Source organism: Phlebotomus papatasi, chromosome 1 (genome assembly GCF_024763615.1).
Source record: "Phlebotomus papatasi isolate M1 chromosome 1, Ppap_2.1, whole genome shotgun sequence".
Lineage (NCBI taxonomy): Eukaryota > Metazoa > Arthropoda > Insecta > Diptera > Psychodidae > Phlebotomus > Phlebotomus papatasi.
Genome location: NC_077222.1, coordinates 71,994,266 through 72,019,709, shown reverse-complemented (window position 1 = coordinate 72,019,709; position 25,444 = coordinate 71,994,266). Strand labels below are relative to the sequence as shown.

General features: G+C 32.1%; 1 protein-coding gene across 2 annotated transcripts in view; it reads right to left on the bottom strand.

Moving 5' to 3' along the window:
• The window catches only part of LOC129801071 (b(0,+)-type amino acid transporter 1), a 27,482-nt gene extending 2,038 nt beyond the window's left edge, over positions 1-25,444 (bottom strand). The window contains exons 1-10 of one of the 2 annotated variants that reach the window (XM_055845838.1): positions 25,361-25,444; positions 11,950-12,066; positions 11,764-11,883; positions 11,585-11,686; positions 8,108-8,160; positions 4,418-4,607; positions 4,082-4,352; positions 3,774-4,001; positions 3,605-3,701; positions 3,388-3,537 (exon numbers count right to left, since the gene is read on the bottom strand). In XM_055845838.1, coding sequence (XP_055701813.1) covers positions 3,388-3,537; positions 3,605-3,701; positions 3,774-4,001; positions 4,082-4,352; positions 4,418-4,607; positions 8,108-8,160; positions 11,585-11,686; positions 11,764-11,883; positions 11,950-12,066; positions 25,361-25,406 — 1,374 coding nt within the window. In that variant the 5' untranslated portion in view covers positions 25,407-25,444. Of the gene's footprint in view, positions 1-3,387; positions 3,538-3,604; positions 3,702-3,773; positions 4,002-4,081; positions 4,353-4,417; positions 4,608-8,107; positions 8,161-11,584; positions 11,687-11,763; positions 11,884-11,949; positions 12,067-12,766; positions 13,077-25,360 lie in introns of those variants that run through there. The other variant, XM_055845833.1, reaches the window with a different exon arrangement.

Genomic DNA, 25,444 nt, shown 5'->3' with positions numbered 1-25,444 from the left:
GAAATGTTCGTCATAGTCCAAGTAGTTTGGAAATAAAAATCACTGTTCACTGCTACCCCATTTTTGGTGGTGCCCCAGCTTCCCATAATTAATTAATAAGGGAATTAATAATTAATAAGGGAAAATGAATACAAAGCAAATATTTAACCCTTTAAGGACGATTGGAACAACGGTGTCCCATAAAGAAAATAATTTTTCCTGACTACCTAAAGTTATTTTTTCTTTATGTTTGTACGTTTTTGCAAAATAGACGGTTGAAGGAATCTAGGATATTTTTTGCAAGTCTCTAAGTATTTGTTATATATAGTAAATTTTTAAGCTCAAAAGTGACGAATTTTTAAATTTTCATAGTGAAAATTGATTTAATTATTTTTTATACTTCCAATTTTTTTTAACTGATTTTTACTGATTTTGTTTATCGGTTTCATTTTTATTGCTGATTTTCGGTCCGCGAAAACTGTCTCGTCGTTAAAGGGTTAATCTTTATTATAAATAAAATAGATTTGGCCAGAATAAAAACTTTAAAGAAATGTTTACCATGTTCAAAAAGAGGTGACAAAGTGTCTGAGCTTTGCGAAATGTTTGATCTCATGAGTTTGATCCTAAGTCCCAAGAGAAAAATTTTTCTAGTCTAGATTAATAAAATTGTTTGTACATAATTGTAAAGTATAAGGTTGAAGGAATCTAGAATATTTTTTGCAAGTCTCTAGCTATTGGCTATGTAGTAAATATTTAAGCAAAAAAATGGCGAATTTTCAAATTCTCAAATTCATAATTGATTTTATTTATTTTTTATACTTCCAATTTTTTCAAGCAAAACCCTTTTGACAATAAAAACTAGAATACTCATACGTAATATTTTTCATTAAAGCGAAAAATATTATTAATTGGTATTGTCAGAAAAATTACTTAAATTTTTGGGCTATTTTTGTCCCTATTGTTCATAGAAGCACAAAATATACCGAATCAGATTCTGTTGGACTTTCCAAGGTTAGATTTAAGATTTATCGTTGATTATGTTTCTCAGTTTAATTTTTATTGTTGTTTCAGTCCGTAAAAAGTGTCTCGTCGTTAAAGGGTTACCGTGAGGTAAACCTAATCTTCACTCAGCAGTTTTAGCTTTCTGTAAAGATTTTTGTTATTGCTTTTAAATTTCGTGAAAACAGTTCGTTTTCAAGTAAATCACTTGCACATGTGTGTGTAAATCTTGTGAAAATAATTCATTTTGACAAAAAGTAGGGGCCACTTATACTCCAGTTCGGATATAAATTATCTTTTTACAATTGCAACTGGTTTATATTCCATTAAAATAGGTTTAGATCTATCAGGAATTCTAAGACCTTTCCAAGGAACCCACATTTATCTCAATCGATTGATACATACGTTCTTAAGAGTCTCTTTTTACTTTATCCTTGAAAAAGAATTATTAGGAATAGTTCAAATGTGTTTTCCTATTATGATGTCCACTTATATTGCTTACATAATTTCTAAATCATATTCGGAAATAAAAGATATCAGACTACGTTTTCAAAATTTCCATGATGATTCTTTAGTAAAAAAAATTAAAATAAGATTATAAATGTTCATAACTAACTAAAAGCGACTGGTTTTATTCTCACTTAAACCTAAGACTTAAAGGACTAACAAAAACTTGTTTCACTATTTTTCAATTTTCTTTTAATAGAAAAATAAAGTACAATAGTTTCTATTCACACATCGATGGCTTAGAATAAGATTCGGATAACTCGTAAATAAGAAACTTTACAGAAGAGCGATTTTAAACGGAGATTTTACATCATTTAGCATAAGAGCTTAAAGATTTAAAAGCCTAAAACTTTGAAAATAAATATTTTTTGCTACAAATATGCAGAAAAAAGGTGAAGAAAATTAGATTAGGTTACAGTCGGGGCGGTTCCTTGCGTAACCGATTCACCCAGGCCTCCTTTTGGGCCCATTATGCATCCCCAATTAAATTAATCACAGTTAGGAGGAAGTGGGGTACCTTTGAAAGTGGGGAACCTTTGAATTTGGGATTTTTAACCTATTTTTGAATAAAATTGAGCCTTATCGCGATATAATTTAGGTGCACAAAGAGATTGAGAAGCTAAATTTTATCACGATAAGGCTCAATTTTATTTAAAAATTGGTGAAAAATTCCAATTTCAAAGGTGCCCCACTTCCCCCTAAGGGCAAGGTGGTTCATGAAAGCCCGTTTTTCGGATAAACTCCATTAAACCGGGCGGCTTTAATCTCAGAAGGTGAAGAATGTCAAGTTATAGTACCCAAAATGTAAAAAAAGAATTTTGAATAAATTTGAGTTGTTCGAGTCTTATTCTGAGCCGTCGATATGCATGTATAAAAACAGAAAGAGGTATAAAATACTTCTTCAGTCTTTTTAGTGTTAAGGTAATTTTTCCGAAATTTAAGAAATTTTCATAAAAACTAAAAATATTTAATCACAATACGAAATATTTTTTTATGTAGTTAATAATTCTTTTGTTATTTTCGTTTTAATAGGGGAAAGTGTTGCACCTTTGAAATTGGGATTTTTCTCCTATGTTTAAGTGGAACTGAGCCATATCAAAATGTAATTTAGCTTTTCAATCTGTTTGTGCAGCTAAATCATATCACGATAAGGCTCAATTTTATTTAAAAATAGGTGAAAAATCCCAATTACAAAGGTACTCCACTTTCAGATGTGCCCCACTTCTCCCTACTATTGAAGTCGCATTGATTGTATTTCGTTTACACTAAATTTTTCTCAGCTTTCACTTTTTCTTGGGCTAAAAGGAAAATTGAGCACTTCACAAAATAGAGAAAACCTCTACAATTTTACGATATTATTAACTAAATGATTGATTGGTTTTGTAAGGGCGTGGTCTATTTTGTAATAGGCGTAACTATTCAAAATTTTCTTTTCAGGTAAGTTCTTGGATTTATTTTCTATATCTCTATACAGGGGCGTGACATTAGCTCTAAAAAATGCGACCAGTTTTAGTGTAATTTTTTCCCGTTTTCGTACAAATTTCACGAGATATCTCCGAAACTACGTAGGTTGCCAATTTGGGGTTTTTGGTTGCCTATTCTATATTAAATTGGCTTTTATTTTGTACTTGTATTATTTTCTAATTCATTCTATAATGACAGAAATCAGCTAATAAACTCAAATGTTTTTTCGGCACGCTAGAAACATATGGGAAACACAGGAAAAATCATGCCCCTGTCTCTATAAATAATTGAGAAAATTAATAATTTGTAACGTCTCAATGGGGCGTGGGGCGTGACCAAAAATGTTGGGTGTTGCCTAATCATTAGGTTCAATACTACATATGCAATAGAAATTTGAAAAAGTAAAGAGGAGTTCTGGTAAAGAATGTTATTGCTGACCTTATAGGGCCTGGGATAGTTGGGTTTGGTGTAGCGCATCACAATTAAGGCCAACATAGCACCACCATAGAAGATCCAGGCCGTGAAGCTGAAGAAATCAATGAGGGTGTCGATGGTTCCATAAATGACCATGGCCGCCGCAATTAGGGACTGCAAAGTATAATGAAAGTAATCCCTATGAAATCTCATACACCTCATAAATCTCACTAATTCTTACGTGGAATATGAGACCAGGAGCTGGAGTCAGACGGCGTACATGGACATAGGAGAGAATATCCAGGAGGTGTCCCTCGCGACTAGCAGCAAAGCACAGACTGAAGACACAGAGTGGAGACTAGAAATTAGAAATTGGTCACATTGGCGGAGGCGCAAATGATCATATTTACCGTCCGGCAGCAAACAGGGTACCATTTGCACTGCCAAATGTACTGATCGTCACACTTAGCGGCATGAGCCACGCGAAAGCCCCCAGAATACGATTCCCAAAGGTCACAGCCACCGCCTCAGATTCAATCATTTCAGAGGCTGACATAGCCGCCAAGTAGGAGACGTTTATAAGGGCATAGCAGAGAGTCACAAGAGGAATTCCAATGATAATCGACCGTGGCAAGTTCCTGCAATAAAAAATATAAGACATCCATATGGCATTTCAGCTGAAAAATAGCCATTTTTCAGCTTTCACCAAAGGACTTACTTGCTGGGATTCTGAATTTCCTCTGTTACATAGTTGAGATTATTCCAACCATCATAGGCCCAGAGACCGGTGTAGAATGCCGTAGCAATTACACCGAATGATGGTGTTGGGCCTGTAAATGCATTTTGCAGATGTTGCGTGTTGCCCTGGAACAATTTGTAACCACCTCCCAAGATTACAATAAGCACCGCCACAAGCTTAGCTGCCGTAAAGATGTTCTGCACTGCCATTCCTAGATTTACACTGTAGCAATTTACGAACAGGATGCACACTAAAAATTATTTGATTTAGTACAATGCTTATGAAGTCCCTAGATAAGTTGAAATGATCAATTACCTATTGCCAGGATGGCTACCATCTTCACGACGGCCAGCGGTGGATCACACTCTGAAACGAACGCTTCGACGGCATACTGGGCAAAAGATAGACAGATTATTGCCATTTGAGAGGGTTTCAGCACCAAAGTGCTGACCCAAGAGAACAAAAAAGCTGGTGGTGCCCCAAATGCATCCATGAAGTATGCCCACTGTAGATTAAAAATTTAATTATTATGGCTACTTTTATATTGGGTCTATATAAAAACAATTTCAGAAATTATATCAATGCATTTCATTCCGTATTTGTATATATATTTTATCGGTTTTGCCAACTATAATATATTGGAATTCATAGTAAAATAAGTTGTATTTTAAAATTAAAATTCAATGAAACTGGGATTTACTCTAGTAATAATGTAGCTTCACAAAGCTAATTCTGAAGCCTAATTAGATTACGATAAAGCTCAGTTTTTTTTAGGAATATATACACTGACTGAGAGAAATCCGAAAAAGTTAAAATAGAATTCCGGAAATATTAATTTTACCCTGCTTTATTGATCCGAAATCGGTGTAAATATTATGCTTTATAGGTGTATTAGGGGTTAAAGTTACCGTTTTTAATATTAATTTTACCCTTAAAAAGGTGCAAAATTAGCATTAAAAAATGTTGATATATTATAAAACCTAAAAAGTGTTAAAGTTATGAGAAAAAAAGTTAATCGTAGCCTCTTTTATTTTCTCAGTGTAGGAAACAAACGCCCTATTTTAAAAGTTTCCCTTTTCCCCTCTGCCAGTTTCTTTTAAATGCTTTTTAAAAATTTCATGAGAGATTATTGGACTAAATCTTTTTAGTAAAACATCCAATATAATCGATGCAAAATTGGTAGGTTTAATAAAAAAAATTAAACTTACTAAACATTCGAAAAGATGCAAGATCTTCTGGTTTTCGCTCAAAAACAATTTCTTGTGTTAAACTAAACACAGTACTTCGATTTTTCGTATTTTACAAAACGATTCGCAATTATTAAATTTTTATTTAGTTATAAAAGATTAAAATAAGATATAACATTTAATTATAAAAGTTTTAAAAGTCAAAACAAGAACTGAATCTAATACAAGAATATTCTAAAGTATTAATGAAAGTATATGGAAAGGACAAAATATTTAGACATCTAAAATTTTCAGCAAAATACTTTGTAATATTAAAAATTGATTTTTACTGTTATTTTAAATATATTTAACTATTTTGAAGGAATTTAAATTTTTGAAAATAATTTATATAAATTATTATTTTCAAAAATAATAATTTAAGGACTCATTTTTATTTCGTATTATTTATTAATTTTATTTATTTTCTTTTTTTTTAAGTATTTCGGGAATCTAGATTTCAAACTTAAAGTTTAAACTTAAATTAAACTGTTATCTATACTAAAGCATGGTCATGATAAATTTGTTCCTCAGAGGAATGGTTCAAAAACAAAAACTACATAATATTAAAAAAAGCCAGAATAATGTTTTTGGAACTTACTTCATTGTAGATTACATATATGCACCTAGGGTGATAGACTAACGGATGGAGCATTTTAATTCAGAAATGGTATATTTTTCTCAAATTCTTTATAATTTTTAAGCCTTAGATCCCACAAAAATAAATATAACATGAAATGGTATCCATAAATTAGAATAATTTTTATTTATTTTTTGTTTCCCCCCTTACCTACCCCCCTTACCAAGGTCTTAGGCCTTGAGGCCTATTTTGACCAAAATCAAATGTTCAGAGAACCGAAATACATTCATCCATGTATTCAAAAATACCAAATCGTCGATCAATAAAAAAAAAATTTCCTATATCAACTGGTAAAAATAAGTAATTAAATAAATAAATAACAGATATGAATTAGGACCTTACACATCACTAGCCGTGTTAAGAATAATTTTTATTGAATTTAAAATTTTACTGGTGTTACAAATAGAAAATTTGTCAGAAAAATTCCAAAAATTTCGAATTTTACGACTTTTTCATATGGGTTTTAGGAACTGTTATGTCCTGGACACACTTACGACTAAAGTCCAGAGACGACTAAGCTCGTTCATAGCCAAGTCAGTTCCTGACACACTACAAACGAGGCTTAACATTTTCCGGCACTCACAAAACATAACTTTCGTGGGTTTTTATGCAGATATTTCTACTGAAACGCACTAGTACTCCTTTGAAAATGAAACTACTTGTAAATTTACTTGAGAATTCACGTATAACAACAAGAATTATTCACTAGAATAGCTAAAATTGTCTTAAGTCTCGAGTTAGCTTCCACCTCACAATTAATTGTAATTAAGAATAATCATTGGACGTGTACTGAGACATGAATTTACAAATAGTTTCATTTTCAGAGGAGTATTAGTGCATTTCAGTAGAAATATCTGCATAAAAACTCAGGAAAGTTATGTTTTGTGGTGCTAAGCCTCATTTGTAGTGTGTCAGTAACTGACTTGGCTATGAACTAGCTTAGTCGTCTCTGGACTTTAGTCGTATGTGTGTCCAGGGCATTATCCTCGTGCAATCATTATAAATTTTGTGCCAATAACATAACGGTAGATACTCTTTCATTTTTTGGAGATGCACTGATTTTTTATTCAGAGTTACCGTGCTATCACACTAGGATTTTTTCAATTTGTAAATTCAATTTAATTTTCAGATGAATTGTTCCTATGCATTGTTTTGCATTAAAAATCATTTGAATTAATAGATTTTCGCTTATTTATTGATATAAACTAATACTGGGTCCACCAAAACATGTTTTAAATATGCTAAAATAGCATAAATGCGATTGCTCAAATTAGTTTCAACTCAGCAAATTAAAATGTTAAAATTGCTCAACAATTTCAGATAAGCCGGGACTTAGGGACAAATTTACCAAAATCGAACAATTAATAAGGAAAATATGAGAAAGTCCTATGTTTTCTGGATCATAAACAAGTATTGGAAAAGTAATGTAATTCTGTAGTTAGGGGGAAGTGGGGCACCTTTGAAATTGGAATTTTTCACCTATTTTTAAATAAAATTGAGCCTTATCGTGGTAAAATTTAGCTTCTCAATCTCTCTGTGCACCTAAATTATTTATATCACGATAAGGCTCAATTTTATTCAAAAATAGGTAAAAATCCCAATTTCAAAGGTGCCCCACACCCCCTAATGAATTGTAACATAGTTACTACTTTATTTTTCTGTTTTAAAATCTTAAAAAAAATGTTATATCAATTCTGGCTTTGTTCCTTCATGGAATGTTGTGCCAGCATTATTATTATTATTATTATTATTATTATTATTATTTTTTAAAGAGTCTCAAAGTCAGATACAAAACTGAACCTAGAACTGTCCCATCTTCCCAAATAGTTTTAGTTTTTACTAAGGAATCTGAACAATAATCAAATTTAAAAATTTCTCTTAAAAAATGATGATTTTAAGGATTTATGAACATCATATTATGAAAAATATCATTAAAATTATTAAACAAAAAAATATATCTACTGGAAGCTTTGACACATATGTAGTTTGAATAATTTATATTTTTGTATCTGTTTGTTTTCATTATAAATACTATTAATAAACATCAAAGAAAATCGAAAGCCTCGACGAGGTTTTGATTCTTTCTGTTTTTATAATTTCTGAAATAGTTTTTTACTATAATCAGCATAAAAAAAAACATACCTCTGCACCAGAACTTGTGTTCATGGTTCCCAACTCTGCATACGCCAACGCACCTGAAAGGTCATGAGCCATGAATAAAGGTGTTTTGAGAAAATTCGGGGAAGAGAAGTGATTCAAGGGTGGAGAGAATAGAGGGAATAGAGAAATAGACATTTGGCATGCCCTTGCAAAGGTCACACGACCTCATACTAGAGAGAGAAATATAACAAAATCATTATCTTAAGACTTTTCCCTCCTCTAAAGCTTTCGTCTGTGGCCCAATCCAAGTATATACTTAAGCTTTCCCACCCATTCCATCGTTGAGACACATTTTTGTATGCGGAATAGCTTCACGACCCTCGTGGAAAGTGCGTCACACGACGCCGTTTATATTGAGCCGCTTTGATACCATCTCTAACCATCCTAACCATCCTCATCTCACTCCCCTATTGAAAAATATCCACTCTCTAACTTTTTCATATTGAAACACCCAATATTTTTCTTGTCGTATGTTATCTATTAAACCAAAAAAAGAGTGGAAAAGTGGTGTGAAAAATTTCATCCACCAAATGATTCTATTTCTAGGACGGAAATTTACAATTGTCGTAAATTAATGACAGAGAATCTTTGGTGAAATTTGAGTCGTTGAGACTTGATACGTATGAATGTGATTTTAATTGAATTCCTGATGCGACAGATAACACAATGTATTACATATGTATCCCTTTAAAGTGTGTCAGAAAATAAATAATTCTCATTTAACTGTGGTAAATTGATCAATTGCCAGGAGAAGATTACAGTTGAAGCTTCTCAAGAGGTCGTTGTCGGATGGATCTCTCGACAAAATCACCAGCTCTTGTGTGAGATTTTCACACAGGAAACGTGAAAAGAGAGTGAGAGGAGTGAGAAAAAGTCTTTACTGAAGGAATCACATGTTTGTCGGCTCTAATTGTAGCCAAACGACTCATACATTCTTATGGGAAAAATGGTCAAATCTGCGTCACTCTGCACGCGTGAAAATTCTTATGAGATCCTCACGTAAATCATTTGAAAAAACTCCTGTCTATTAAATTGCGTAAGGCAATTATCGTTGAGTATTTTGGTATTTACAGAAATTTGTATTCTTTCAATGAAATTTACATAGTTCCTTTGACGAATTGAAGCGGTTCTATAATAAAAATGCTTAAACGAAGGATAATTTATTGATATTATAAATAATTTTATTAATCTAAATAGATGTAATGGCTAATTATTCTTTTCTTTTTTTTACTTTCTTTTTCTTTTATTTTTCTTTACATTTTTTCTTTACGAATATACTTAAATTTAAACTCCTGAATTTGCTAACTTCTTCTTTCTTTATTTTTTTCTCATTTTGTTCTTTTTTTTTTAATTTATTTCACAAATGTATAAGGGATGACCCTATTTTTGTGAATAAAATATATTACTATTATTAGTAGTAGTAGTGGATGGTTATAGAGTGGATTTACCATTTATCGCCATATTCATGAAATAATAAATTTCAAATTTGTTATTATGCAGAATCGCTGCCGCCCTAATTTCTGAAAGCCAAAATTGCGAAAACCAAAATCCCGAAAAGCTAAAATCCTGAAGAGATAAAATTCCGAATGGATCGAAATCCAGAATTGAGTTTCCAAAATTCCACGATTGAGTTGAAATTCCGAAAACCAAAATCTGGAAAAGTTAAAATCCCGAAAGCTAATATCTCGAAAAGTCAAATTCCGAAAAGTGAAAATCCCGAAAGCCAATATCCAAAGCCAAAACCCCGAACGTCAAAATAACGAGCAAAAAAAACCCGAAAACCTGTGTACCGAACGCCAAAATCCCGAAAACCAAAATCCTAAATGGGTCGAAATCCCGAAAACCAAAATTTAGAATGTGTCGAAATCCAGAAAGCCAAAAGACCGAAAGCCAAAACCCCGAAAGTCAAAATCCTGAAAGGGACGAAATTCTACGGATGATAATGTATAGAATAATTTACCATAACACTGAAAATTTTCCCTTGCCTCCAGCAAGTGACCTTCGCTTGCAGTCGTGATAATAGTTATTACACACAGTAAAAAATTGTGTGAGAAATAAAGTTGTGTATTTGAAAAGTTGTGTAAATTCACAAGCAATATGGTTGTAAATTGTAAAATTACTATCATAATGGTGGTACGATACTAACATAATGCCAGTAAAATTATGTATTGTGTAAGGAAATTTGTGTATTGGAAAATTTGTGTGAGAACTGTCAAAATTCCATTGTTTACTATTGCAATTTTTCTAAGATTTCAGATAGATTTTGCATTTTTAACTGCCTAATTGTCTTCTGGAATCATTCATTGGATTCTTAAAATGTGCCTCAGTCGTGAAAAATTAGGAATAATTATGTAATAACAGAAAACAGAGGAAGCATCATGTAAATTAGAAAAATTGACGATGCAACTCTTGGCCATTTGCTGAAGAGAAGTAAGCAAGTCGGTAGCGCAGGCAGAAAACACGAGACCATCAACGCAAAGATTATGGGTTCAAGTCTCAGACTCTCTCTTATTTTTTTCCTTTTTTTATTCTTTTTTTTCTTTTTTTTCTTAGTTTAATACCGAGACATATCACAGATAATACAAATAAACCGAACAAAATTGCTCTACAATCAAAATTATAGACAGGAAGCCATTTTATAAAATTGAAAATACACAACTTTGCCAATACACAACATTTCCAATACACAAAATTTACAACCATAGCGCTCGTGCAAAAATTACCAATCGTAGTGGTTGTAAATTTTTTTACTGTGCACTTTTAAGAATTCGTGATTTTAGCTTTTGGGATTTTGGTTTTCAGGATTCGGACTATAGGAATTTTGACCCATTTACGATTTTGGCTTTCGGGAATTTGGCGTTCGGAATTTTAGTGTTCGAAATTTGGGCTTTCGGGATTTCAACCGGGACCAATGCAGAATACATACAAAATCAGTAATTCTATGAATAGTATTTTAAAAGAAAATAAGATCTTGTTTATTCAACAATACATAGTGTTTTTGTTGTATTTTGTATGTGGCAGAAAGTGATGCTAGTTAGTAAAAATAAGTAAATACACGCATAAATAAAAATTCCTCAAAATCAGATTCTCATTAGTAAAATTACTTGACAATGAATTTACAGCCAAAATAATTATATCTATAGGGACGATTTAGAATAATTAAACACTTGCTGCTCTTTAATGTTCTATTCTATAATTATTCCTTAATAAGTATGTAAAGTTGTAAAGAAATTCATGAAAAATTCAACACAGTCAATGTTGCTACCAGGCGCCTCCACGTAGCCAAGTGGAGGCGCCCGGTGTTTCGTGTTGAGATCACGAAAGTCTAATTCTAATTTAAGGTCCGTCTCTTTAGTGTGACGTTATAAATAAAGTTTTCAAGTAGTTTTTTGGTGAATGAAGTGTGTGTGTGTGAGGAAGAAGAAATATTAAGGTGCGGTAGAGTGCACATAAACTTACCTAATAACGAGAGTAGACCGCATGCCAGCCATATGATGAAGCTCACGCCAACGGAACCAGTTCTCACCAATAAACCAGAAGGCGATACAAATATTCCAGACCCTTAAAAGGATATATCGAGAATTCTGTTGTGTGAAATTAATTCATTATGAACTTTGAAATAAATTGCCATTACTCACCAATCATCGTCCCGACAATTAAAGCCACCCCACTGAAGAGTCCCACCCGTCTCTTGAGGTGAACAATGTCGTTCGCCTTTGAGCCCGACCCCTCCAGCGAGTCCCGCATCCCCCCGGTCCCTATGTTCAAAGTGAAATCATTTATAGGAGATGGTAGAAAAGATAAGAAATGATGATATATCTCACCTGATGAGTCGGTCTCTGCCGTTTCGGGCGCCCCATTCCCAAGGCTGCCATTGGAACCCGTTGTCCCATCTTCGATGCTGCACTTTTCTGATTGCTTAACTGACACATTATTATGTCCTATTCAATGCATCATATCATTGAAAAAAAATAAGAAAGAAGATAAAAAACTCATTATCTTCACAAGCTAAAACAAAACTTTAAAAGTTTTTTTCTTCTGTGATATCCTCCTCAATTGAATGAGAAAGTTTAATGGAAAATTTTCATTATAAATGGATATATAGCACTGTATAATTCAAAATTATTCACCCCAGCACAAAACTAAGAAATTTTCAAATCATCACTCTCATTTTTGATATCAAATTTCTCATAAATTGAAATCAATGGAGTTGAAAACAAGCACAATTTAACAATCTTCAATTTAAAAGCACGATTTGATACTACAACACACCACGATGGATCGCGATGAAATATAGGCGCGAAACTATTTTTGGCAACATTGGGTGATATATTTACACAAAATGCACTGTTGGGAGGCAGAGAGAGGTTCATTTTGACCTGATTCCAGAGCAAAAATCACTGAGAGGACGTCGACTCTTTTCGCGAAACTTTAATTCATTCAGCAGTCGTAAAATTGGATCGTGATCGAATTTGTTCGGAGTGTTAGGGTATTCTAGTTATTGAGATGTGCTTAGGTACTTTTATGGAAAGAATTTGTAGAAGCTCTTCAAATTGGAAAAAAGTGTTGTAATTTTTAATTTTTTTGTTAGTTTACAATCCTTGTAAAAGAGAATTGAATAATATGTAATGGGATAGTAACCTTGTAGACTTTCTGAGCTGGTTTTACGTGCGCTTCTCTGGGAGCAGAATATTTGGGCAAGTTTATCGCGCATGGCATGAACGAATGGATTTTAAATTAACTTTGCTGCCTCTCTGAACAAAATCTACTTTGCAACTGAGAACCGACACGTCTATCTCCTTCGAGAAGCAGATCACTAAAAAGGTGTCTCTCACTCTCACCCAGCCCAAGTTCACATGACTTCGCGATGTTCTTTGATGGTCGGATGTGGTGATTTCGTATGGCGAGGAGACCAAAATAATTCAAATGACCAAACAGCACACACCCTCAAAAGTCTCCTGTCTCATAAGCTGTAACAATAATTTTCAACTAAATCCCCATACATTTGCACCCAAAGTCAAAGAATATTGGAAGGGGAGAAGAAAAGGAGAAACGACAATTATGACGTCTATGTGATAAATTTTGCAATGGACTGTATTGTGCTATATACGCTCAATTAAAGCGTTAGAGAAGGAGGAAATTTCTAACAAAAAATCCATTAGAATTTTCCACTATATTCTCTCTACAATCCACATAACAGTGAAGGAAAAATAGTTAAAATTGTTTGCAATGGAGACGCCTGGTGCTATGGAGGCGCCCGGTACTGTGGCTACATTGTAGTATTAAACTTTCAATTCAATCATTATCCATGTGGCCCAAAAAGATTTAATTCAAAACAATCCCAGTATAATGGCAAGTATATATCAAATGTAACAACTTAATTTGAATACAAATAAACAAAGCTATGTACAATAGCAATATTCGCAATTGAATACATGCCAATGATTCTTCACGTCTGTCGTCGCTCCTTGTAAATATCCCAACAGATAATTCTCTCTCAGATTAACACGAGGAATAAATGTGATAAAACAATCCCCTCAATGTCATATAATTTCAGATAATTTTCACCCACAAACATTCCGCAGCTATTGTTTTTCGCACGAAGATATCGTATAATCAAAATTAAAAAACAACATTGAAAAAGAAAGTTGATTTTATTGTCATAGTTTTTTGGACGTATTCCAAAATATCACGAGAAGCCTACATACCTATCCTATCATAAACAATACGACGAATGTCAAATAAACCGTAGTAAAGAACGACGTAATGATACTTCATTAACTTCATAAATTCTCATTTCTACAAAAAAACTCAAACATATATTGCCGCAGTAAAATATCTGATTTTATAAAGGTTTTAGCAGATTGGGTAGTATTTAGGTAAAATTGGTCAGTAAAAGGCCTCTACATATTGGGAGAAATTTTCATCCAAAATTACTATTTTGAAGAAAATCGTCAAAATTCTGTCAAAAAAACATTTTTTGACGAAAATTGCTCTGAATGTGTAGAGGCCTTAATAATTAAATTTGATAAAAATTAAATATAAAAAACGAAAATTATAAATAGTGTAATATTGTTGGCAAAGGCAAAATGAAGAAGTTATGAAACATCTTGTAATTTTCGATTTTACATTTTTACTATCCAAAAATGATTTTTTTCTGAATATTTTGAATTATTTAAAATTTAACTTTCCGACTTTCTCTTTAGAACTTGTAATATTATTTAGGTGAGCCCCATCATGTCTTTCATTACTGACCATTTTGACTTTTTACTAACCAATCTTCTAATTTACTGACCAAAAATGCTTTTCCCCTTTATAGAAACCTAAATGAAATTAAAGAAACTTTAAAAATATTTTTAGCAATATTCAGCCCATGTGATTTAATCCTAAGGATGAAATGTTTTCCATATCGATAAGTGCAAGAATTAAAGAAAAGCTTACGAATAGCGGGAGGGCTAAGTTATCTGCATCAACGGTAACTTTCACTGCTCAAACTCGTAGAGAGAGAGCACTTATCTTATATCATCTGTTTTTCTTTGAACTTGTCACCAGCCTGGAGCACAAACGGTAAGGGATATCGACTTTCCGATCTTCGGTGAGCTCCCCCATATAAGTGAACAGTGAAAATTATCTCTATCGCTCCTTTTGGTTTATTTCGAACATTTCAAAAACAGCCTCTAATTTTTTTTTAAATAATTTTCGAATATCTTTTGGAGATAGTCCAGGTTATGAATTCTGAGATTGTGAGTTTATCACGTGATAAATTAACAGATCTGGGATCATCCTAACTAAGTATTTCAAAAGACTTATCAAAAATTATCATTTAAATTCTAGGATACCGTGAAGGTTTCACATGAAACTTTGTATGAAAAGCTCATGAAATACTCTCAAAATCTGTGAATAAGAATAAGATCAGTGAATTTATCATGTGAAAAACTCATGAATTTCAGAATTCACCCCCAGGTGAATATTACGTCCACAAACACCTATGACCAAAAACATTTCGATATCGAATTTTCAAAGGTCAAATTTAAACCGCTTTCAATGGCCGATTAATCGATTTGCTTAATTAGGATTTTTTTTAAACCTTTGATATTTCAAACCCGGTAGCATCGGTTTCAATCGGCAATGAATCGGTAAAGTATCGGTAACTGATTTACCTTTCCTGAATTTAGTTTTTTGTTGATCTGTATGCTTGTTACTAATGCCAAAATATTCCAAAATATCCCTTTCTTAAGCAATTTACCAAATTCGGTATGATTTTCATATTTATGAATCAGTTTCAGTTTAATTGGTATTCAACCGGTGTGCGCCCAAAAACTATCTAAAAAGATAATACAGAGAGAGCTCTTTTTCGTGATGTCAATCACTCTGCAAAGCTGAGATGTTTTATAATCCTTTTTTCACAGCGTTTTAAGTGTGTTTCGCATTGAAAAGCTCTTCTAAAAAAAGTCGGTTTAAGGAACCAGAAACCAGGAAACTTCCAGGGGAGAGTGTGACAGTTGCAAGCATTCATAATTTTGAAAAGTATAAAATCTTGGCTAATGAATTTATACTAGAGGAAGGCTTTCAGGCTTCGAATAATTCATAATTTTTTCCATATTCCTTTAATAAATCTGACCTAATGGCAATATATTTTTATGATCAGTTTTAATCCTTTAAGGACGATTGGAACATCGGTGTCCCATAAAGAAAATAATTTTTCCTGACTGCCTTCAGTTATTTTTTCCTTATATTTGTACGTAATTAAAAAGTAGAAAGTTGAAGGAATCTAGGATATTTTTTGCAAGCCTCCAGCTATTTGCTATATAGTAAATTTTTAAGCTAAAAAATAACGAATTTATAAATTCATATATTGAAAATTGATTTTAATTTATTTTTTATACTTCCAATTTTTGAAAGCCAAATCGTTCTGAAAAAATAAACTAAATACTGAAACATAATATTTTTCGTTATAGTGAAAATTTTATCAGTCACTGGTATCGTCAAAAAAAATTACTTAAATTTTTGTGCTATTTTTGTCCCTATCGTTCATAGAGAGAAAAAATACACCAAATCAGACTTTGTTGGATTTTCTGTATAGATGTAAGACCTTTTACTGATTTTGTTTATCGGTTTCATTTTTATTGTTGATTTTCGGTCAGCGAAAACCGTCTCGTCGTTAAAGGGTTAAGTCACACATTTCCTGAAAATAATTATGTCAGATTCATTAAGGAATATGGGAAAAACATGAAATGTTCGAAGCCAGAGTATGTGCGAAGTTTGAAATGATTCCCTTATATGAGAAGTGTTCTGTAGGGGGGAAGTGAGGCACCTTTGAATTGGGACAGCTTTGAAATTGGGCTTTTTTCTCCTTTTTTAAATGAAACTGGACCTTATCATGATATAATTAAACTCCAAAAATTAATTGTTAAACTGAATCGTATGATGATAAGGTTCAGTTTTTTTTTTTAAATATGAGAAAAAACTCAATGTCAAAGTAATCTGAATTTATTCAAAGGTGCCTAACTTCCCCATATATTTTCAAATAATCAACTCAAGATAAAGTAGCTGAACTTAATTAAGTTGAATATATTTTATTAATCTTTCGCAAATGAATTTTGAAAAAAAAAACAGAACTCCAGCCTCGTAGAACTGTGCCACGTTCCCGTAAACCTTTCAAATTGGCCATAGTGTCATTTAAAATAATATATTTTTATAATTAAAAATTCTTCTTTTATCTATAATAATATTTCTTAGTATAGTATTCTTGCAAATACCATGAATAAAATAATATAAAATTTTACAAGTATTTAACTGACATTTTAATAAAGACTAGAGACATTATCGTTAAGGGTAATACGGGTAGTAAAGAGGGACAGAATGTTAGCTGAGATTCTTTATAATCTTTTTTGATCTTTTCTGATGATTCTCACTTTATCTTTCAGCTAAGAATATTCATTTTTAAAAAAGTTTTTTCCTGAAAATCTCAATTCATACATGCTTTTGATATCTAGTTCGAGTTATATTACTTGAAAGAAATTTATATACAAAGCAATTCAAGAAGTATCTAGTTCATCTTAACAAAACATCCTCGCAAATAGCTCAGTGGAAGAGAAATTTGCCAAAACATGTTTTCCTCTATTCATTCCCATAAATCTAATCTATATATTCAGAATAATTATTGTCCACGTTTATTACACCCTAACGTTTACGTTCGTGAGTTGAAATAATGGTAATTCATTTAAGATTTTTGATGATATTATGATCATATACTACTTTTGTTAATATTCGCGTAGATTGAGAGAAATATTTTATCGTTTTATGCCAGCACTTAAATTGTCATGAAAACGGAAAATTTTGCTTGTGAATTAATTTTGACGACGTTAATTGGGAATAATTAGAAACAATAATGCTAGTCAGTTTTGGCCACAAAGTAATATCATAAGTATTTACATATGACATGAGTTGTTGTTAGGTCGACATTTCCGATAATTAAATTACAAAATAATTTATTTAGGTCCAATTATAGCAACTAATTAGAAGAGTGTGAAAGAAACTTTCACTTTCCCTATAGAATGATATATTAAATTATGGAATGACCTATACGTCTCCTGATGATTTTGTTAGTCACGAGATTGCCTATTTCACGAGGGGTTGGTTCAAAAATAGATCTGTCTCTGCCAAAACGAAATCTCATAAAAAAAGTCTCAATTTGTATTTATAAGTATCCACCTTTTCTCTACTTATTCATCTGGTTTTTTCCTAAATTAATTATGTATTTTTAAGATAAGGACAGCGTAAGGGCACAGAAAATGTATGCATATACCTAAGTTACGTGCAGTAAAGTCAAATTTAATGAAATATTCAGAAATTTATTTTCAAGATATTTCATACGGCAGCTACTGATATTTCATTTTGGGTGGAACAATCAAGAGGTTATTGTTACCAAAAGTCTTTCCTTAGAAACATAAATACGTCCAAAGTACACGACCCAATTAAGTGTCTCTGGCAGACGACAAAATTTACACAGTGAAGAGAAAGGTTATTGAACGGGGTGTTGGTTCAATTAATTTGCTCAAAAATCAATTTAATTGATTGGCCAAATAACTATTCAACTCTTCCACCAATAATATTTGTCCGCATTGGAAGTTTTGCACGAAAAAAAACTATATTTCTTGCCATCCACCAGGCGTCCCTCATATCACTCTACCATTTGAATAATTAAAAGATTTTCCTACAACATTCAATAAATTCTGCACTAGAATTCAGACTCGGCGCCACTTTCGGCTAATTTCAATGTCTCTGCCCGAATAAAAAAATAAAACCCGAGATTTACGCATTCATCTACAAGAGAATTACAGAGAGCGTGGGATGAATTAAAAGTTCTGCGAAACTTTTGATTATATATCAATTCGAAAGACGGTTATTTACTAGAAATATTTACTATTTCACAAAGTGCATCGTTACACATCAAATAAATTTATCAATTTGTCCTGGAATTTGCTATGTAGAATTAATAAATCAGAATTATTAATTAAACAGAATAGTATTCAATTGAACGTTGTCGAAAAGCTCGTAATTGTAAAATTTAAAGTTTTCATTACAACGTACGAGTTATTTTTCATTAGTTCTTATTGATTAATTATAAAGATTATAGAATAGAAAACTTTTAAATTAAGTGCTCACTTAAAGTTCTATTTACGTGCAAAACTTTTACTTTCTTGATTAATATTTTAGTAACAAGCATTAATACGGGTTCATCATTTGATTTTAAATTGTTTTAAACACTTCTGCAAAATGTTGACGGCATCAGTTTGAGCAGTTTTATTCTTAAAAAAGTTATTGAAGACGAAATTGAGAATTAGGATTAGAGCTTAAACTATACAATGATACATAATGCCTTTACAACTTAAACCAAGAGACGGTTTAATGTAATAATAATCAAAATGATGATCAGATTACATTTCCATCAGTTTCTGACGAATCTCTCATCTTACCGTGCTATTATACTAGAGAATTTCACATTAAAATTTTAATGCTATTCACATTTATTGTTGCTGATATGTGTCCTAATGTGTAATTTTCGTCAACAGCTTTTAGAAATCGATTCATTTAGTGATAAAAAAGTGGACTCGAGTCACAAAAATTGCTTTAAATAGATTAAAATAGCATAAATACGGTTGATAATTAATGAGCAAATTAATGAGAATTGAGCAAATTTATGAGCAAAATTTGCTCATTAAAATTTCATCAGATACTACTTAATTGCAGTCATTCGGGTAGTTTCTGCGCAACAATTTTCTCACCAATTAATTCATGATTAAATTGTGATAAAAATTAGTGCTAATACCTACTATATATCGCGCACGAGATGGAGAAAGGTCGAAAGACATTAAAAAAGATCGGTGAAGAGGATAAGTAAGAAAAAAGCTAAACAAAAATGTATTCGATCTACATTTTATATTCCTTTATAAACTTCTAGGATTTCGTGGTCAAATCATTATTTTGGATTATAGTTACGTTAACCCGTCTCTCGGCTTAAGTCATAAGTGTGTCTAGGGCAGGAATACTTATTAGAAGATTGAGGGGGTAAGGCGAACGAGCAGCATGATGGAAACTCCACGCTCAGAATTCCCAGGCGGTCCCTATGAAAATGAATATTTGGCAACCGAACCTAAAGAAACCGGAAAGTTCGGCTACCTTTATTAGGCCCAAAAGTTAAAAATATCCTTATGGCCTCTGTTATTTTATTTAGAATAGAGAACTTGTGGACTATAAAACATATAGCAGTGTTTTATTCTGTGGAGGGAGGTCAATTAGTTAGTGAAAATTATGAAAATTGTTATGATCTCTGCTAATCCTTAATGAAAATTGTTCTTCAGGAAGGAGAAATTGGCTAATTAAACGTGAGAGTTGACTTCTTCCATGAAGTTATACTCTTCTATCACAATAATCTGGGTCCAACTGGTGGAACATTATGTTTTAGAACCCCTCAATATTCCAATTTTTTTGTGGAATCATTACATTTTACATGAAAAATACCCTATTCCTTTTGTGAAACTATTAAAATTAGTTGTGATTTATTAAATATCAGAGCACAAAGGAGCTTTTGTAAATCTTTCAAAATTATTAGTCATTGGACTTCGTCAGAGTTTTCGGTTTTCTACATTCAAAATTGATTTATACTATACATATTTTTGATAGTATTTGGTTTAAATTTTATTTGAGATTAATTTATAGTTTAAATAAAGAAAATAGCTTATGTGCAGTAAAAAACTTTAGTGTCTTGATGTATTGTATGAGAATATTAATTTTTATGAACAGTAACTTGGCATTGAGAAGAATTTATTACCTTTTAAATCTTTTAAGTTGCAAAAAATATAATTACCACGGATTATTAAGGAAGTATAATGTACACAAAAAAAGTTGTAAAAATTTTTAACATCCTCTAAAATATTATTTAATTTTTAATTATTACTAACTCTTATTAGTATTTTGAAGTCTTAATGCACGTCAAACGAATTACTTTGTTAATGCCAGGATATTAAATTTCAATAAAACGAAAGTTTTTAATTTTCATACTTCATATTTATACGACAATCTGTCGTAATTATAATTTTTAAAGTTCTAAAAAGAAGATTTTTTCCAATAACCCTGTTAAATTCTGGCCATAAAGACAGTTCTTAATATATGTAAACTTTATTCTTTGAATTTCATACTACTCTTTTTCCTTAAAAAAGTAGTAATATGAAAAGCAGTAAAAAAAAACAAATTCAAATAAGAGAGAATAAATCGTGATTTGACTTTAAAAGGTGTCTCTTAAGTGATAAAAGGTACGAAGAGGACATTCATCGAAGATAGAAATCGACCGGATATTGCAAGCCGGATATTACATTATAGTTACATTACATTCCATTAATATATTCATTTATATCTGTAGGTAAACACCATTTTTAAATAAGAAGTATTTTTCACAAATCCTATAACTTTCATTCTCAAATAAGTGCAATATATGACTGACAAAGAAATATTCATTTCGCTAGAACAAAATATTTATAATATTCTTTGTGCAATAATTGTTTTTAATTAATTGTTATAAACGATATTATCGCATAAATTTGTTAAACTTTTATTTATTCTTTTACGACTACTTTAAACTTTCCTAAAACGAAATATTGGGAAAAAGTAGTCGCTAAAAAGAGGTTTTTTGTTATAAATTTATAAAAATCATTTGTTGAGAAATAATTATTGCGAACAAATCATTCAATATAATAAATTCAAAAACTGTACGACTTTGTTATATAGAGTTTAAAAAAATAACTGGTATCTAACTGGTAAAAGAACAACATAAATCAACAATTCCAGGACGGATCGCCTCCTCGAGAAAAAATGGATTTTTAAATATTAGTTACTAAATTTTACCAATCGTCTTATAGAAAGTTATGAGTTATGAGTTATGAGATTATGAGGAAGTTACGACAATTGCTGATCCAACTGACGATATAGATAAATGAAATACTTGTGTTCTAATTGGCATATAAAATTTTGCCAAAATTGGCTTACAATCTATTCTTTAAGCAATTTATGGAGCATTTTTCTTAACCAGACGATCCCTACTTCAATTACCTTTATAATTAGTATTATTATATCATAACTATAGAAATCGAGATGGACTATCAATTATTACAGAATGATAAAGACGTATGTGATTAACATTTAACTATATGATAATATTTAGTTTAGAAGATCTTGTACATAGAGAAAAATATTTCTTAAAATTATTCGTAAATGTTCGTTATTTCTTACTGGGGACCTAAGAAATTCTAGTAAAGCGTATAACCCATAAAAAAGTTTGTAAAAATTTGTACTTTTTCGCAAACTTTGTTCATAACATTAGCATTTGACAAGCATTTTATCTTCTTTTACAAAGATTTGTTCGTTGATTTTTGTTTGTCTGGCAAAAAATTACTAAAAAAAGGCAAAACTTTACGAGCATTTATTTGTATTTATAAACATTTACGAACAAATATTCGTAAAAGAACAAAAATGTTCGTCAAATAATCATGTTACGAAAAAAGTTTGTGAGAAAATGTACAAACTTTTATGAACTTGTCTGTGGGTTATAAGATTTATGAGCATTTCGTAAGTCCCTGTTAGGAATTCACAAACATTTACGAATAATTGTACGAAATATTTTTGTGCTGTGTAGTTTAATTATTAGGAGCATCAATTCTTCTGCAGAGGGATTTTTGGCTAGATTCTTGTTAGTTGCAAAATTTAGGGCAGAATCACATTGACAATAAAATGCTCGCTGTAGCCTCACCGTATTTCGTTAATTTGCATTTTCATTGCAATTCTTACGCACATTTTCCATTGCCGTATTACCTTATCTCATACTCGGTGGCATTAAGTGAAAATAATATAAGAAAATTGAAGAAATAAAACGAAAATTCGATAAACGGTGAGCAAAAAAAAACTTTAAGAGAAATTGATCGTATTTCTTTCTCACCGTTTATCGCATTTTCGTTTAATTCTTCAATTGTCTTATACTATTATTTTCATCTAGTGCCACCGAGTATGAGATAAGGTAATACGGTAATGGAAAATTTGCGTAAGAATTGCAATGAAAATGCGTAAATTAACGAAATACGTTGAGCATTTTACTGTCAATGTGATTCTGCCCTTAGTCCCGTTCGGTATAAATGGGACTTTGTCACATGCATTAAAATAGAAAAATAAATAAACACATGTAAACCAATAAATCTAAAACAAACCTATAATAGCTTCTTAATTGTCATCAAAGTCATAAATTTTTATGAAATTTTGTTTATAGGTTTAACTAAATTCTTCTTTCCACTTGTCTCATAATCTTTTGCCAAAATAAACAATACCATATCATTGCGAAATGCTTAGCTCTCCTGATCAAACAAAAAGAAAAATATTACGATCCTTCATAAAACTTTAGGTACACATTTTTTTTTAAATTCAAAAATAAAGTCATTGTCGAAACTGAAAATATTCCACTGAAAATAAATTCTATTCAAAGAAAATCTTAGAATAAAATAATTCAAAGTCGCTAATTTTTATTATAATTTCTGCTTGAATTAGTATATAGTTCCTTAAGACTTTTCAACTGAATTATTAGTCGTAGATACGGGTGACTCTGGCCTCCGGGGGCGATTTTGTCGCCTGTAATTCGCAAGTTTTTCTTTAATTCTAACTTGAGTATGGTTTTGGCCGATCATATGGGATCGGTACAGACCATTTTTAAGTGCTAAAATTAAAAAAAAACTTACGAATAGCAGAAAAAGCAAAGTCACCCTGCATTTACTGTAATTACAGCTTGAAGAATAACCCAAATCTAATAATCTGATCAGGTTAATCTGATTGGCTTCAAGGAAATCCCTTGAGCAAAGTGTTAAAAACTTCTATATGCAAAAAGCTTTTAAGTCCTCTACTAAAAGTTCTCCTCGAAGCAACCAAATTGAGTTTCCGATATAGTGAAAGGTTCTTCGTTCTCTTTTATTAAAGCTCTCACCATATGCTGTTCTGCGTCAATGTCTCCCAAGATAAAATTATGATAGAAGCTAAAAAGTAAAACGTGCAAGTGACAAATCGATGGACAAACATCAATTCATTATTGAATTCACCCACATCTCTCCCCTCTCTCATTCTAATAATAAAGCGCGAAAAATCCCGTCACAGGCACAAAGATCATCACATGGTTCTTTGAATCGCGCTTATCTCAGAATTCCACTGCATGATTGTATTCTATCTTGGTGTCTCGTGTGAAGTTATTTATTGTCGCATAGGAGAAAATCGTGGTAGTTGTTTAGCACTGAGTTGAAGAAATTATATAGCAAAAGAAAAAAAAAAGAGGAGCAAGGCACATATTTGTCCCTCCCACTCGTGAGGAATCGATCGTGAAACGCTTGCGTATAGAGAATTAAATTACAACTTGATGGTGCTGAATACATTCTTCTACGCATTTCTGGTTCATCACTGAAAGCTCCAACCAGAGAAATTTTGTATACGATAGACGTTATATTGTCATAGAATAACACGATGGGGAAGGGGTGAGAGAGCTTTAGGAGATTTTCGAGAAGGGCTTTTTCTCACAGAGTGAAAAAGAGGAGACGCGTGACCACGTGGCTTGTGAATGGCGGCAAAAGCATTTTAGGCGCGTTTCAATTGGAAACGCAGTCCAAAATGAAAATTTATTGCAACAATCAATTAAAAAGTTCTATATGGTTCAATTAATCGCACAACAGAGAGACATATGCGATTGAAGATGATCATTCCGGTGCCCATAAATTGCCCACTTAAGCGAGTCAATCAAACCGCATGACTCACATAAATCATCATGCAATTGGAGATTTATCATTGTCTATTTAGCTTCTTCTTGCATTGTAACTAATTTTTGCGACAAGATGCAAAATGCTACTGGAGTTGATTGCGCAATAATTTTCTCATTGAACACAAAAGCAGGAAGTGAATGAATTTTGTTCCAGGATGTTGTAGGTGGGAATGTCTCAATAAATTCTGCATTATTCCCACAATCAATGGGGATAGGAGAGGGATTCAGCTTTGGTGGACTTATTTCGCATGTCATCAAATGGTACACTTCAAGGACAAAACAGACATTTGGCCCAAACTTTCCATGACTAATAGAGGGTTGGGAAGATGGTACAGAATGAAGCATCAAGGGTGGATGAAAAGCAGCAGTACGCATGGCACTTGGAAATTTCGGGGGCTCGACCATCAAATTTTCACTTCTCACATTGTGTGAGGAATGTGAAAGAACCGGCAAATTTTGCTTCCCCTCGCGGTTAGCATTCAGAGGGGGGGATAGGGAAATCAATAGAATGCAAGGACCATGCTTGAGAATCTTCCGGAGAGTGCGAACAAGCGCTTATTTGTCATGAGATAAAAACCCCAAGGAAAAGAAATTTATGATCATCCTTGGCACTCAAATCGAGCCCTCACACGTGAAGTAGGATAACTGGGAAGAAGCAGTAAGGAGACCTGGGAAAAATTCTTCAGTCTGGGTGGAGAAAACCACCCACACTCGCCGGAGAAATAACTTCGGAAAGCTATATGTGCGCGTATTCAGTCGCTATGTTACATCACTCGCACATTTTCCCTGTTTTCACAATTTTCAACCTCAATTTGGCGGATTTTCCGCAATAAATGGCACAACAGTGCAACAATGGAGGATACCACACTAGTCAAATAGTCTCTCAGGTCACTTACCATTCGCTCTGGCGATGTGGTTTGTATGGTAGGCATGCTGATGCATGCTGATATTTTCATGTCACTTCGAGAACTGAGCTACAT